This window comes from Protobothrops mucrosquamatus, unplaced genomic scaffold (assembly GCF_001527695.2).
Source record: "Protobothrops mucrosquamatus isolate PMUCROS unplaced genomic scaffold, P.Mucros_1.0 scaffold341, whole genome shotgun sequence".
NCBI lineage: Eukaryota > Metazoa > Chordata > Lepidosauria > Squamata > Viperidae > Protobothrops > Protobothrops mucrosquamatus.
Window position 1 is genome coordinate 527,310 of NW_015386678.1, and position 16,537 is coordinate 543,846.

The 16,537-nt window shown below is 33.9% G+C and overlaps 1 protein-coding gene across 1 annotated transcript; it reads left to right on the top strand.

Moving 5' to 3' along the window:
* The first annotated feature begins 486 nt into the window (after window positions 1-486).
* Window positions 487-14,847, top strand: SLC66A1L (solute carrier family 66 member 1 like). The gene is made up of 8 exons (XM_015815399.1): window positions 487-510; window positions 3,855-4,180; window positions 5,406-5,535; window positions 5,728-5,824; window positions 8,393-8,511; window positions 11,516-11,611; window positions 12,512-12,697; window positions 14,285-14,847. Exons 2-8 carry the CDS (start codon window positions 3,999-4,001, stop codon window positions 14,378-14,380), a joined length of 906 nt encoding a protein of 301 aa, XP_015670885.1. The 5' UTR covers window positions 487-510; window positions 3,855-3,998; the 3' UTR covers window positions 14,381-14,847.
* The last annotated feature ends 1,690 nt before the right edge of the window (window positions 14,848-16,537 follow it).

Here is a 16,537-nt window from a genome sequence, read left to right on the forward strand (position 1 = left end):
GGTTAAAGTGTAGAACTGGGTTAAAAGCATATGCCAGCCTTGGCTATGAGCACACTTGACAGGTTTTCTATGAAAATTTTGCTATAGTAAGATCATTGCTTCACAATTGCTGGTATGGACTAAACATTAACTAGCAACATACAGTAGAATAACAGGAATCTAAGGAGATATTGTAAAGGCAGAAAGCCAAAGGTCAGACCTTCAGCCTCATAAGAATTGTAGGCTTACCTATATAAATAATATTGCTTGCTTTCTGTAATACTGCTTATAGCTAAGCTTTATAGATGCCCAGTTAAATTTAGGGTGTAAATATCGCTGAATAAATTTGGGCATCCTCCTAGAAGGGAATGAGGAAAGATATGATATCATAATCAAAATGTTTGTTTGACTAAACCAAATTGTTTTGTTTTTATTAAAGGATACAAGATGTTAATTTCTACCAATATTCACTACCAGTTTGATGTTGTTAGAGTTTTCTCAGAGGCCTCTCAAGAACATGCAGACCCTGAGGTAATGAAGTGTATTCTACTTTAATAATACATTGCATTGATTTCCCTCCCACTGTATTACTGTTTTAGTTTTACAGCTGTTTACTTTGATTTTTTTTCTGATTTCACATTCTTTGTCTCCATTTCAAACTGTAAAAAAATAATGATAAAATATAGTGTTTTTTTAAAAAAATGTCAGAGTTCTTAAGATGTTGGAACTAAGACAATGAACTTAAGGAAAAGTACTAATTTTCTAACACTGTAGTCACTTCTCTAAGAGTAAGATCCCCACTAAACTCAAAAGGCCTTCTTCTTTTGTATGTGAAGATTGCAATGTAAGACAAATCAATTAAATTAATACGACTTTGAATAATAAAGGGACTTAGATATGTTTAGTTAAATAGCAAACAATAAAATGTACAATACGTTAGTATGGCTTTCAAATTCTCTTTTTCAACATAAGGGAAAAAGTAATCTCTTTCTATTAGTATAATAAATTGCCAATAATCTGTAACATCATTGAGCAATATACAGATGTAAAATTATCTGAGTTTCTATAGATTTTTAAAAGAAAAAAAATAAATAATGTTAAAGAAAAAAGTTTTGTCTGTTGTTTAAATTTCCAAAAATAAAATAAAATTTAATGTCATATCTGTATAAGCAGTATTTTGCAATATCTATTGTAATATGGGATACAAGCTGAAGCAATTTGAAGGTGATTAATTGATTCACATCTGATAATCTTTACATTCTAGTAAAAACAGATATATTCCAAAAACAAAATCTCATCTTCAGTAAATCAAATTATATTGAGGTATTGAAGAAAGATTGGGAGACCTGTGTCATGTGCGGCCTCAGCTGTATAAAGTCACTCAGTGATTTGGGGCCAGTCATTCTTTTTCAAGCCAAGTTGTCTCACAGAGGTGGTATTGTGAGGATAAAATGAAGTAACATCCTAAGTCTACTATTTAAGTCCTATCTTTTATACATAACAGGTACTATCTAAAATTGCAGATGCGAAAGATCCCAGTTTTTCTGCAATACAGTCCATCTCACTGTTTCTCAAATATATAGTACCTTATATGCATATTTGGGATATCTACTTTGCTAATTAGCACTAGGCAAGTATTCAGAAGAGAGCAGATGTGTGAAAGCATAACCCTTGCCTCTGATCACCCTTAGATCTGTTTGGATGAGCGTCCGGTGAGAGCAGGAGAGTTGGGTAGATGTGAGTGTGTGGATAGGTCAGGAGGTCTGTTGAGTGCTGTAGGCAGAAGCCATTCTGAGTAGGTACTCCTTGATGGGGGCAGGTAAGTAGGCTTCTGGGTGATTGGAAATTGGAAAGTCTCTAGCCTGGGGACAGGTATGGAAAATTAGGGGTGTGCCTTCTTTGCCCATGTTATACCTTTGCTCTGCAAGCTGCACTGGCTTCTAGTTTGCCTCCACATGTAATTCAAGGTCTTGGTTATTACCTACAAATCCCTACATGACATGGAGTCATGGTATTTGAGGGACCATCCTGCTCCTATCATTTCTACACATCCCCTTAGATTGGGGAAGAGGGTCAGGTCAAAGTTAGGTCATTATTTTAATCTTTTCTCTGGTTTCATAATACTGAATATACAAATGAATTTTAGAAAGTTTCAGTACAAGATATATTGCCTTCATATTTCGTTAGTTTAATGTTTCAGTTTTAGGAAGTTGCATTCAATCCTTTAATTTTCAATAAAAATTAGTTACACAGAATGTGTATTCACATAATATGGAGAATTACTTTTAAAATCCCTTAGCTACTCATTTATATTTTAGGTAAAATATATGACAACAAAACAGGATATTCATATTAATCATTGTAACTATATAACCTATACCTGATAATGATTCCATATTTTTAAAACACAGAATATAAACATATCTTAAATAAAGGGTTAAAATTTTATCTTTCATTCTAATGCATATTTGTTCCTAAATATTTCTAGGTTATTTTTCCTTGAGTTAAACATTTTTCTATATCAAGAATCAGTTATTTTGTATTAAAAAAATAAAGTTATATAAATAGTATAAAGAGCTTTGTAGCAGCTTAAAGAAAAAAAATGAGCTAAACAAAATTATTTTTAGTGTTATTTATTTCAAAGTATGTTTTATATAGTAAGCTATCTGGAAATTATTCCAAAACAACTTTACAAATGCCATTCTATAAATGATAATAATTAAAAAAATAAAATATTCCATCCAAATCCAATATTTACAAAGGGTATAACTCCGTGAAAAGGATTTGCATGAAATAAACCAGGGTTGTACAAGAAAGAACATTGCATTTATACTGGAAACTGCTTTGCTCTGTTGAGCCTTGTGCTGTTTTATATTGGAAGATCTTAGGTGGAAAAAAGAATTGGAAGAAGTAAGAAATAACAAACTCTTTCTGTCAGGAAAATAGCAGTTTCCTCTTTCCACTCCCCCCCTTCCAATGCCATTAACATTTGGATAATGGTCAAAAGGATGCAACATGATACGCATACAGAACAAATGTAGTAAATTAAACTCAGGAGAACTGTGGCAAATCTGTTTAAAAAGCTCAATCGTTTGATTCCATATATTTAAATGTTTTAGTAATAGGCATCCATTCTTATAATGTGAAAATGGCAAATTATTATAAAAAATAAAAATGCGTGTGATAATTGTTTTTCCTTTCTTCTGTTATGTCTATTTGCTAATATTCCTGTTTTCCCAAAAAAAATTCTATTCCCACCTGTATGAGAAGTATATGTCTTCCTCAGTCTCGGATTTCTACCTGAGGCCTAGGAGTTTGAGAGTTCTACACAGTTATTTTGGCTGTTTCTAGCACTGCACTCTTCTGGACAGAGAGCTATGATGTTTTTCATGGGATCTGTTGGAACCACTTTTCCAGTGTTGGTGTCACAGCTCAAATGGTCCTACCATCATCTTCTTGGCCTTTACTTTCCACATCCTCTCTAGTTCCTCCTTCAGGCCCTGGTACTTCCCCAGCTTTTCACCACTGCTGTCTTCTGGTTCTTGTTTACAACCACGAAGTCTGTTTGATTGGCTTTATATATATATAAAATTTTATTAACCATGAGACCACAGGTTTTTTTTTGCCAGATTAAATGCTTAGGAGCTTTAAACTCCTTTTAAACTTTGGTGTTGGAATTAAAAATGAACAATAACTACAAAAATGTCAAATGTCAAATTTCAATCTTTAAAAATGTTTAAGCACTGTGGGTTAATGTCTACAATATTTTCCTTGCTTTGAGTTTGCCTTTCATATGTGTCCAAATAGAATAATTTGGATCTGTCTTTTTAAATTGATGTATTCATGCTGGGTATGTTATTTTGTTTGAATTGCAGGCCCATCTGTGAGGTTGGAAGCAAATTATCCCTCTCTGTGTGGGAGCTTGGACAAGGGAAAGAACATATTCAAAATTGATAAAAGGATTTGTATGGGGTTCAAAGCAGAGCCAAATTTGAAGTAATATCCCTGAACCTGAATAGATGGCTCTTCAGCTTCATCCCCCTGCTTTAAATATCTCTCCAGTAGAGGCTAAGAAATTGTGTCTGAATGGAACACCCTGGATTTGGCATCTTCTTGGAGAATGTGTCAGGAATGCATGGGAGTATTGGAGCATTCTGCTGGGACTGATCTCCATTGCCTGCTTTCTGTTTGCTGCATTGCCGTGAGTTGACATCTTTCAGTATTTTCCAGCTTTTATACATGAGCAATCTTGCCTGAGGCTTTACTCAGAAATTGCCAGTTTGGTTTATTCTTTGATGGATTTCTGTTTCTTTCTACATATTATAAATAGATTAGCCAGAGCAGCATGTTTCTTCTGTTTAAGGTACTGTGATGGTTGATAAATTATTCTATTGTGGTTGTGTCTTGAAAACACCAATCTATGTCATCTGAAGCCTCTTCCTACAAGAGCAGTGAACACAATGTTTCCTCCTGCTTTATCTTGGAGGAAAAATGGATACACAACTATTTTTTGAAAAATCAAGAAATAACCATTCTTGGCATATGTGGGATGCATTGCTCTGTATTCACTGGGGCTCTTTCTGGACTCAGTTCCACGTTATCATTATGTGTGTTTTGAGGGAAAAACCTCCACAATGGGATGAGGCAGAATAATCAATAGCTCAATGTTTTCTCAGTCATGAAATCCTAATGAATAATCCCTTAACTTCCATGCTTTGCTCATAGAAAGCCATTATGGTGTAGTAGTTAAGGGGCTGGACTAGAAATGGGGAGACCCAAGTTTTAGTCCTTCCTTGGACATGGAAGCCAACTTGGAGCAAGTCACTATCTCTCAGACCTAAATAGCAGAATATATTGATAGCTTTGCTGTTTGAAGGAGGTGAGTGCAGTGCAAAACAAGTGGACTTTGCCACAAAACAGGAGGAGTAGAACAAATTCATTCCTTGCTTGTGCACTATGAATACAGGTAGTCCTCGATACACGACCACAGTTGGAACTGGAACGTCTGTCATTAAGCAATACAGTCATTACAGCATCTGATTCTACAACCTTTTTTTTTGCCACAGTTGTTAAGCAAATCGCTGTGGTTGTTAAACCAGCTGTCAAGCACTCACATTTTGATAACGTTGCAATGGTCAGAAGTGGAAAGAGCAGTGATAAGTCACTTTTTTTCAATGCTGTACATTCAAACAGTTGTTAAATGAATGGTCATAAGTCACAAATTAATTAATAACCTGCAAGAGAAGGTATTTCTTGTACTCTGAAAATAATTACTGTCAATATTATATGGTTCTATTCAGTTCTATTTCAGAGGGCTCTTTTCTTCTCTATACTGCCCTTATCTTTGCTTTTATCTGAATTGACTGACATGCATTTTATGAACTCTGAATTGCTGGACAGTTCCGTTGTTGTTGTTTTTCCCCCAGTCAACTCTATGTAGCCTACCAGAATGGAAAAGTGGAGCAAGCACTCTCTTTGGGTTTTCTGCTGTGTTGGCTTGCAGGAGACCTCACCAATTTTATTGGGTGCTATTTGACAAATCAACTTCCAATACAGGTAAATTTAGCTGTATTACACCTGACAACGGCTAATACACATAAATATGCACTTTTGAATGTTCTTTTTATTGAATCTTCTCTAAAAAGAAAAGAACAAGACTGAGTGAGTAAAACTTTTGAGATGTATATTATTATATATTCTATCAATTGATATAAGAAATTATGCTTGATTCTTTTTACTTTTTTCCAGACTGTAACTGCAATTTTTTATATTAACATGGATATAATTGTGATATCTCAGTTTTTCTACTATAAGTTAAAAAATCAGAAGATAACAAAATGTAAGTGTTTTCAATTGAGATCTTTGTAGTAGTGTGTAATTTGTTCAATATTTATATGTGACATTTCAAACTGCCCAAACTATGCAAATTTAAATGGCATGATGGAGTTATAGGGCAAGATTAAGATTGTTGCATTTAGAATTCTGTAATTTTAGAATAGTGTACAGGAAACATCAGCAGAAAAACATGTTGACTAGATCAAGATGAAACTAAAAGCCTGAATAACTCATCACTAGCCTGGTTGCTGAAAGATATTTTGTTGTACATGGCAAATTACAGCATGAATTTGTCCTCAGTAACAGCTGTATGTATTAGTCAACAAAAAGGAAGTATACATCACATTCCATTAGTGCCAAACATTTGACATCATTTGTGATCTTACTTCATTTCAACATGGGCATAAGGGCAGTGCCTGTCTCCCATAAGAATATAAGAGTGAGGTGTAATCCCCAAAGGTCCCTCTGTGACATATTGATTGTTCTATGTATTAGGGATGTATTTTTATCCCCTCTTTTTTGAACATATACGTCAATTCAGTGGTAGACCTTTTTCATAACCCAGACTTCTAAACTATCAAGGTGCAAAATTCCTACACTCCTCCATGCTGAGGAAACTGCCATAATTTCACAAGCCCTATGTAGGGTTGAAAAGAATGACAGCAATATTATGGTACTGCAGACAAAATCAACTGGTTGTAAATTTTGAGAAATCTAAAATTCTGGTCTTTGCTAGAGACATTCAACTATCATAGACGTAGTAGAGCATATTTTGTTTAAATACTTTGCAGTGGTTTTCCATTCTAAAGGAACCTGGAATGAGCACCAGAATTAAGTAACGTAGCTAACCCTTAGATCTTCAATTACTATAAAGTGCTTTTTCTAGATAAAGAGAGACCAATTAGTCCTGCAACATTTTTTGAGGTCAGTTCATTGGCCTAAATCAGTGGTGGCGAACCTATGGCACGGGTGCCAGAGGCGGCACTCAGAGCCCTCTCTGTGGGCACGCGTGTTGTCGCTCCAGTCCTAGGCCTTCAACTGGGTTTTATAAAACCTTTTCGCTTTAGGCCTCCGCCGCCATGTGCAAAAAAAAAAAAAAAAGTTCAGTCAATTTCAACTTCTCGTGGGAAAAAAAGTTCTTGCAAGGTTGGAATTGATTGATTGAACTTTTTAGTCCCACCCAGTCTGCCGTTATCACTGCAGCCACGCCCACCCAATTGGCCACACCCACCCAATGGGCCACACCCACCCAATGGGCCACACCCACCCAATGGGCCACACCTACCCGGCACTTGACGATGCATAAGTGGGTTTTGGGTTGCAGTTTGGGCACTCGGTCTCTAAAAGGTTCGCCATCACTGGCCAAAATCTTTTACAATGCACAAGTGGTCATTTATGCAAAGAAGGATGCACTGGAATCGGTGCAAACAAAATTCTTGAAATCAGTCCTTGCTGCTCCCAATGGAACAGCAAACACCCAGTTAAGGCTTAAGATAGGAATGCCTTAATACAGGTTAAGGGGATGAAGGAGGTGGATGAATTAATTGCTGAAAATCCGATTCTTTCAAGCTGGGCTGACCCCTCTATTTTTAACTAATAATTTTCCTTCATCCTGGAAATAGGCTGCTGAGCAGAAGCTGGCATTGTACAAGTTTTACAGAGTATTCCTAATTTCTTTAGGATATGACCAAGTAAAGGATAAAGGGTTTGAGGAAGCTAAAGTAATAGGTTGCCCTAATATAACAGAAATTGGATACAATAAAGAAGGAGAAGCAAAATACTTACAAAATCTTAACTTTCCCCAGGCTGAGGATAGCGTTTTTCCAAGTCAGGGCATAATATTTTATCATCTGCATTGGTGCGAGGCAGATACTTCAAAACCCCATTAACCAAGCATACCTGCCCATTTGATTACAAGGAGTTCAAACCTATTTTTCATGTATTGTTACACTATAAATTCTATAAGGATTTCAGGTCTCCTTATGTTCTTCCCCTAATCTTTAAATTCCAAGGAAGGTCAGATAATTTGTATGTGAATCAACTGGAAGATTCAAAATCCTTTATTACTTGGTCAGTAACCAAATGTTGAGTTGCGCAATGAAAATAAGACAAATCTGGTGCCTGGAATAACCATTTTTATATTATTTATCAAATAACCACTTTTATATTATTTATCACTTCAGTTTACTATGTTTTAGGTGACGTATGTTTTTATTTTATATATTGCAGTATTTTAGATTTACATCTGCCCAGTTAATTAACATATAATTATAATAGGTTATCTTACATCTTTTCAACCTCCTTATTATGTTGGTATTTTATTTCATCCCTTTGATTTTACTTTTGTGTTGTATATTTTAAAATTTTACTAGACATTGAACAAATAAACATTACTGCTGCTACATAGGGTTATTGCAAAATGTCTCCTGCAAGATCAATGAGGATAAAACATTTGAGTCAATATAAAAAAAAACCCCTATGCTGCTCAAGTATATTATAATACTACTATTTATATTGCAAACAGTTTTTTAAAGCAATCAAATACTTTGTTTGCCCTATTTTTCATTTGTCTTTCAAGGCGGAATGAAGTATTCTTGTATAGCCTGGGTCATGATATGCTTACTACTCTGTTTGCTCTTACCTACTCAGCTATTAATGAGAAATAAAGTCCAGAATACTATTTTGGGATCCAATAAGGTAAATCCTTGTTTTAAATTACTGTCAAATTTGCCATGTAGATACATTAGGCAAGCTGACTTTGACTGATCTCCCAAAACAAAAACAAAACCCTACACAGAAATGGAGCTACTTAGTACTTGGATGGGAAATCCTATGATTGTAGGCTATAATGGAAGTTGGAAAAAAAACCGTTCTGGAAGAAGACAGCAACAAACCCTTTCTATATTTTGCAAAGAAAACTCTGTAAACATATCACTATAGTCCTCAGAAGATGAACTGTACCTGAGGGAGTACTTATCTTAATATTTATGAACTATAAAGTATTTGTTTTTTTAATATATTTTATTAATTTTTTACAATAACAATCTTTAGTGCTTAGTGAACAATGTGTTTCTGGGTTCATATACTTAAAAACAATAATAATTAATTTCTATAATTGATCACTATGTTAGTTGATAATATATTTCCTTAGTCCTCTCTTCTTCCAGCAATATTCTCTCTTTATCTACATTAAAGAAATATAATTCTTAATACTTTCAATACATATAGAGTTGGGTATAAACATTTTTCTAGTATTTATAAATATAACAATAACATCAACATATAACATCTTTTCTAATCATTTGATGTTTCAATTGTATTTATAGAAGTCATCTTATTAAGTCATTATATGTCCTGTTTTCAAGATTCTTATTTAAGCTTAATTTCCCCTCAGTATTGAAACCACTCTTATCAGTCATAATTTTTTCAAAATTCATTACCTTTGAATATCCAAACTTTTCATTCAAATACACCGTCTCAATATTTTACATTTCATATATTATAAAAATATTAAACTACTTATATATTTTATCCCTCTTACTATAGGGCCCCTTTATGTCCAAGCTTTGTCTATTCTTTTGACGGTGTTCAAACAAGTATTTAATCATATAATACGCCATCTAGCAATCTTACTATAGGGCCTCTTTATATCTAAACTTTATATTTTTTAACCATATTCAAACAGGTGTTTTAGTCATATAGTATTCCATCTGGTAAGTTGAATCACATCTCTTAAATCTAGTTCTAATCTTCTTCTTTTGCCAGGTCACTTTCCAAATCAGTAGGTTTAGCTTGCCAGGTTATATTTTTGTAGATATTGTTGGAGATAAAAAAGACAAATTAAGTAAATATTCGCTTTTTGTCTCCCACGTTTTAATGATTCTCCTGACAGTTCTTTAATTCATTTTATTAAATCTTCCTTTTTGTCCTCAAGTTTGTTTTGAAGTCCTGGAAGATAAAGCATCTTTTTTATTTCGTTTGTTGTAGCAAAATTTTGCGGATTTTCTTTTGTTTGTATTAAGTTGTAGTTCTCTTAATTTGTAGCTCATATTTAAGTCATTTTCCTCTGATTTGTATTCTATTGTCTGATTTATTTGTTCATTCTTTATTGTTATTTTTTGAGCGTTGTTTAATTGTGAGTGTACGTTAGAAATATGTTCATTTATGTTATTAAAGTTGTTTTTAATCTCATCATGATTTAAGACAATTGTCATTTGAATCTATCATAGCATTGCATATATTTTCTCCTGGAATGTATTTGCTTTGTCTTCAGTCATTATTCCTGCAGATCTCTGATGTTCCACGCTGGGGTCTTCAGGAGGAGGTGTTAGGCGTGGTTTTCTGTCACTTTTAGATAAATATACAACCTCCATTTTGTCTCCCTCCTCTAAGTAGTCTTTCACCGGTGCCATAGTCTCTTTAATTAGCTTTATCAAACCAGCCCATCTTAGAATCCAAACAACCAAATCTTGTGTAGTTCTTATCTTTATATATGGTTTTTGTAATCCAGTACATTTTCAATTATCAAAGCATCACTGAAAACAGTGTTTTGTAACAGTTCTTCTTTTCAGGGGTTTTATGATTATCAGCCAGCCAAGATTTCTGTCCAAAGTGTTTAACCACCTGAAAGCTTTCCAGTAACTTCCCCTGTAGAAGATTAGCCAAAGGCCAAAGTTTTTCTTTCTCTGCAAGCAGTTCTTAAACTTAAAAATGCAGCTCAGTGTGTTTATAATCCCAGAAGGTCAGCAATTTCTAAACACATATAGTTTCACTCTGTATCAAATAGCCCAATGCTTTGTTCCCATCTGGTTTTTTTTGCTATTTCTGGGCATCTTGCCAAATTTTGAATCAATACAGCTATAGTTTTCTCTAATCTTCCACTAGGTGTCAGTAGCTGTTCATTTTCCAACTTTCGAAGCAAAGAGTTATTATTATTATTTATATATATATAATTTCATCAATACTTTTTCAGGTATGGAGTTTTAACAGTTTTCTTACTTTTCAAATTTGTCCAGACTAGTATTTTTGACCTCATTTCAATATATTTTTGTTCCCCATAAGAGTTTAATTCCCCACTTCTGTCTATGGGAGGGTGGGGGTGTAGTTCCTTCCCTTCTCACTTTGGGAGGATTTTTGCTTCTTGAGTATATTTTCCAGGAAATCAGATACAAAATAGGAGAGAAAAGATCGAATTCCTCACCCAGTTTCAAGCACGCTGTTCACCGTTGTTCTGGTTGGTGCTTTTGGACTTCGGCTGCAAGTAGCTTGAGCTGGTCACTGAGGTGTGGCAACCTTTCTCCTTTTGGGTTAGAGGGCTTCCCCTGGATCCAGCGGGATGACCACCGTTGTTCCACGATCATTGGGGTGCCCCTCTTTCTTTGTCACCTCTTTGGGGCAACTTTAGACCCATTTAGGGTCTCCTGGCAGGGTGAAACTAGCCATGGGGTGTGGAGCTCCGCAATCCCTCGGCCATGCATTACGGCAAAAAACTGGACGTCTGAACTATAAAGTATTTGTAATGATTGTATCAAACTCAAATTATATAGAAAATATCTAATAGCCCCAAGGTTTAGAATACTCAGTTTTCAGTTTTGACAAGCATTTCCATATTCACTGTTTTAATATCTAGCATGCTATTCACAAGTTATTTTAGAATTGCCTCCTGCAAATTTTAATAGTTTTCTATTTGTTAACTCTTCAGAAGTCTCACGGCATTGTTGAAACATCAGGCTTCGTTTGTGGCTATTTATCATGTGTGTTTTACTTGGGATCTAGAATTCCTCAGCTCTATAAAAATGTAAGTTTATTGGTTCTGAAGATAATGTGGCTACCTATAACATTCATAGATAAAGTGAATGATCAATTACAATCTCACTTCTAAAATCACTGTAGACCATGTCACACATATTATCACACATATTATTTGCATATCCAAAATTACAAATCATCCATTTGCAATTTAAAGATAAAAATCTTAAAAATTATGCAAATGATCAGCAAACACAGCAATTACCATGGAAATATCGGTTGAACTATGTTTGAAATAAGCTGAATTTGCTAAATGCTTACTGGTTTTAACAGGGACTTCCATTTCATTTAGATTCAGTTTATTGAGAGCAATGCTAGATTTCACCAATTAAAAAGAAACAGGATTGGAATAATTATAACAATTTCTTCAGTATCCATCAAAAACTGATAGTTTTAATAGAGCTCATTATTTGTGCTGAGTCATTAAAAATTTCCTGAGATTAAAGATGGCAAGACTCTAGATCTGCATTTGAGATTAATCTTGAATAATTTTTTACAAATGGAGCCTTTCAAGGAAACATTATAATGCTGAGTGCTTTTCTTCAGGATTCAAGTTTCTCAGTCATCTTTTCAATACTACCCCAATTTTCCATTCTTTTAATGACTACTAATTTATTTTTGCTAAATATTGAATAATAAATAAGAATGATTCCAATTGGTGGTTTCTTTTTTTTAATTTTGGAAGATTTAAGGAGGGACATACTAGACTCCAATTTCATCTATGTCCAATTTCACTATATTTGATTAATGTAGCTTCCTGTGTTCTTATTTTTGTGTTGAATAGGAACTGTGGACAAGATCAATTCAAAAGCTTACAATGGTCATGAAACAGTTATTTCAAATACATGATAAATTACTTATAACACTGCTTTGCTATATTATCTTTTAGTTCCAAAGAAGATCGACAGATGGGACATCTTATCTTTTGTTTGCATTAGCCATGATAGGAAATGGCACATATGGCCTGAGTCTTGTCTTAAAGTTGCCTGCAACACAATATCTTATAAGTCTTTATTTCTGGCATCATCTCCCTTGGTTTATTGGGAGCTTTGGAGTATTGTTACTAGATATTTTTGTATCCTTTTCTAATGAAAATTGATAATCTTATTAATTCTTAATTAAATTAATAGGACTTTGTTGACAAATGATAAATAATAGCTATTTATCTGAAATATTTTCAGGGTTTTACATGTAATAGTAATTGATAAGGACTGCTAGTTTTCTTCATCAGATTTTTGATCAGTTGGCATAAGTTTTATTGTTATTACAGAACAGAATATATATGTAGACAAGATGAAAACTTGTTTATATATATAGAGCTTGAATCTGCTAATTATTTAGGACTTATCCACAAATAGTCCTGCATTTACTTGGTAGGCCATATTTGAACAATTTCTGAATGAAATTTTAACAATATAGTGTGTTTCTGCAAATTAGCTTTATTCTAACATTTGTATCCCCATTTTTTAAATTTCTTATTACATAAATCTAGCATAATACAAAAAATTAATATCTTCAGTGCTGAATCTCTAGCTTGTAATTATAATAAAATGTTTACAATATAATTTAATATTCAAACTGTTTTTCCTTTCCAATTGTCTTAATCCTTCATAAAATAACTATCAGTGCTTACTAATAAGTTATATTTAATGTATAACTCAATACATTTTTCTTATTGTCCACACTGTAATTGTTATATTCTAACAGCTGGTAGCAGGTAATTTTGTTGAGTTCGGCGTTCTTGTTGCAATGGTTTCTTTCTCATAGCAAAGCAATAAAAAGAGTCTGTTCTTTGGTTGATTTTGGACACAAGCCCACTTAGCAGAAAGAAGTTTACTGAAGTATCATACCCTTCCCTCCTCTAGGCTATTTTGAAAACTGTTAATATAGAAGTTAAGTGGCTTTATGTTTGAGCTAGAAGTGTCAAAAAGACAAGAAGTTATATAGGTAGTCCTCGATTTACAACAGTTCATTTGGCGACCTTTCCAAGTTACAACGGCACTGAAAAAAGTGACTTAGGATCATTTTTCACACGACCATTGCAGTATCCCTGCGGTCACGTGATCATAATTCAGATGCTTGGCCACTAATTCATATTTATGACCGTTGCAGTGTCCCAGGATCACGTGATCCCCTTTTGCGACCTTCTTCCAAGCAAAGTTAAGCCAGAGTCACTTAACAACTGTGTTACTAACTTAACTGCAGCGATTCACTTAACAGCTGTGGTAAGAAAGATCGTGAAATGGGGCAGAACTCATTTAAGGACTGTCTCACTTAGCAACAAAAATTTTGGGCTCAATTGTGGTCGTACGTCAAGGACCTGTATATTTCCCAGTGATGTATATTTCCCAATATTTTTATTTCAAAGCAGAAATGAAAATATCTCTCTCCTCCCCTCTCCCCCATGTGTGTGTGTTTGTCTGTATGTTTCTCTCTTATCCTCATGCAGTTACCTATTGCAGCCCTGGAAGCAAGGAACATTTTCTTGTCCAGCTCCAGAGAAGGGATAAGCAGTGTATATATGAATTTGTTTTTGTATATTTCCTTGTTTTTGTATATGAGTGGTAAGAGTATTTTTTTTATTTTTCTTAAATTATGCCATTTTCATTTTCAAGTTGTTTTTCTTTCACCTCAATAACATTTCTCTTAACTTTACATCCAGATAACTGCACAATTCATTATATACAGACAACAAAACAAGAGACTTGGTTCAGTGGCCTTGGAGGTAGAACCCTTGCTGATAAATGAAGATTCTTAATGTGCACATTTCTTTGGTGTCGCATTCTTTTAGAGTAACTTGGAACTCTAGTTAAGTAGATTGTTGATTTGCATAGATCAATTCTGGATCCCTGCCAGTATATTCATTCTTAAGTCTTGATAACTTTGGAAGCAGGGAATGGTGCTAATTAGGTTCTTAAGCGATTGCCATATTATTAACATTAGTCTTAAAGCTGATTTATGATTAATCTTAAATTATTGCAACAAGTAATGAAGCCAAAACTAAAAGTTTCAGGGTGACTACATTGCTCGGATTTTAAGAATTGTAACTCTTAGATATTACCCAATTTTTGGAACATTGGATACCAGTTATTGTTATTTTCCTTTTTTATTGGTGTTAATTGTTAAATAAATTTACAGTTGCATATATAGTTCTTGACAATTTATACAATGTAATACATGCTAACCGTGGCCAATGTAATACCATTTGCTAAAACGCTTCCGGTACTGTATTTTTTTACTTGTTTTGTTGAAGAACCAAACATAGGAAGAAGGGAAAGAAACCGTCATGATAACTCCTTTGAAGTTAGCATTTCATAATGATTTTTAGATGGATAACCACATTTCACAGTAATAGTGCACTGAAAGTCCCAGTCTCACATGAAAGTAAGAACAGTTTCCTGCAGGAATAGAAAATCTTTCTGTTGAGGCTTACGGCAACATCCATCCATGGAGAATGTTTTGGAAGCAACATGCTGGCAGGCAGCAGGGCTGAAGAACTCCATGTGCTCCATCTCTGTCAGTACTTATTCCTAACATTTGTGGTTCCTCCTGCCAATATCTGAACAATGGGAATAAAGATGCTGTGCTCAGTATTTTAAAATGAGACTTGCAGCTTGAATCCATGTTTTTGAGTGCAAATATCAATTTTCATTTCACAAGTGTTTGTTTTAAAGTCCCGCTAAAAGAATTACAATGTGCTTTGGAGTTGTCCCAGCATTGTGTTGAAAAACTATACTCTTTCTTTTGAGTTTTAATTTCAAAATATGCTAGCTGTTATCAGTTACCATAAAAGCTTAGCAAGTTTTGAACTGTGGTTTTCTACAGCTGGTTCCTCTGGATGGTTGCCTTGCTTCTAATCCTAATGAGATTCTTAGGTTTTATATATGTATTGCTGCTTAGGCTGGAATTAAGTAAAAAGGGATGTTTGAGTCAACGTTTTTAAAAGAATTAAATATTGAGCAGCAAGGAATGATACTGCCAAATTTTACGTTTCTGTGTGCATTTGTATATAAAAACATTGTTTCTTTTGATTAATATTGAATTTTAATTTAATACATTAAACTAAGCACATATACATACAAAGAGTAGAGTCTGTAGGAAAAGGATTTTCTTGAGTTTGATTATGTTGCCTTTGGGCATTTCTCCTGTAATGGGAAAAAGATTTTTTTTAATAAGTTAAACATATTCAGGTACATATTAGACTTTTTTTAATTTTCATTTCAGACTGGATTTTTCGATTGAACTGTTAATAATTCAATTTATGTTTAGATTTGTTATAAAACCCTTTTGGACAAAACAATAGCACAAGTTTTTACCTTGCAGAGATATCTTGGTTTACCTTGGCTTTCTAATCAAAACAATAGAAATATTTTCTTAGTAAATTAATATCCCAAAAATATTTAAAAAAACATTGTGCTGTCCATGTTCTTGTCATTTAAGTTAAATGCCATTTGCATCTAACCTAACATAAATACTGTTTTTATATGTTTAGTATTTCATCATCATATTATGCAAGGTTTTGTGACAAACACAACTTTTCCTTATTTCTTACTAGCCGCTGTCTTCAGACAAAGAACATGCTTAGAGGTCTCCAACTTAATTACACTAGACTAAAAAAAAAAAGAAAGAAATCATTACTACATGTTCAAAACTGATTTCTTTCTTATTTCCCAAATCTCAACTTTATGTTAAATATACATAGAAATCACCTGGAGGAATATCAACATTACCAGGTTTTCCCACGTATTGATTAGGTAGGCATTTTCAGTCTTGTTCTGGAAGTTAATATTACCCATCCCTGAAGAAATTATGAGGTCTTCCTTTATCCTTGAACTATTGACAAGTCAAGAACATTCCAGGCTGTGAATTCCCAGGGCATCTCTAAAACCTGCTTTAGGTTTCAAATTCCTGGTAA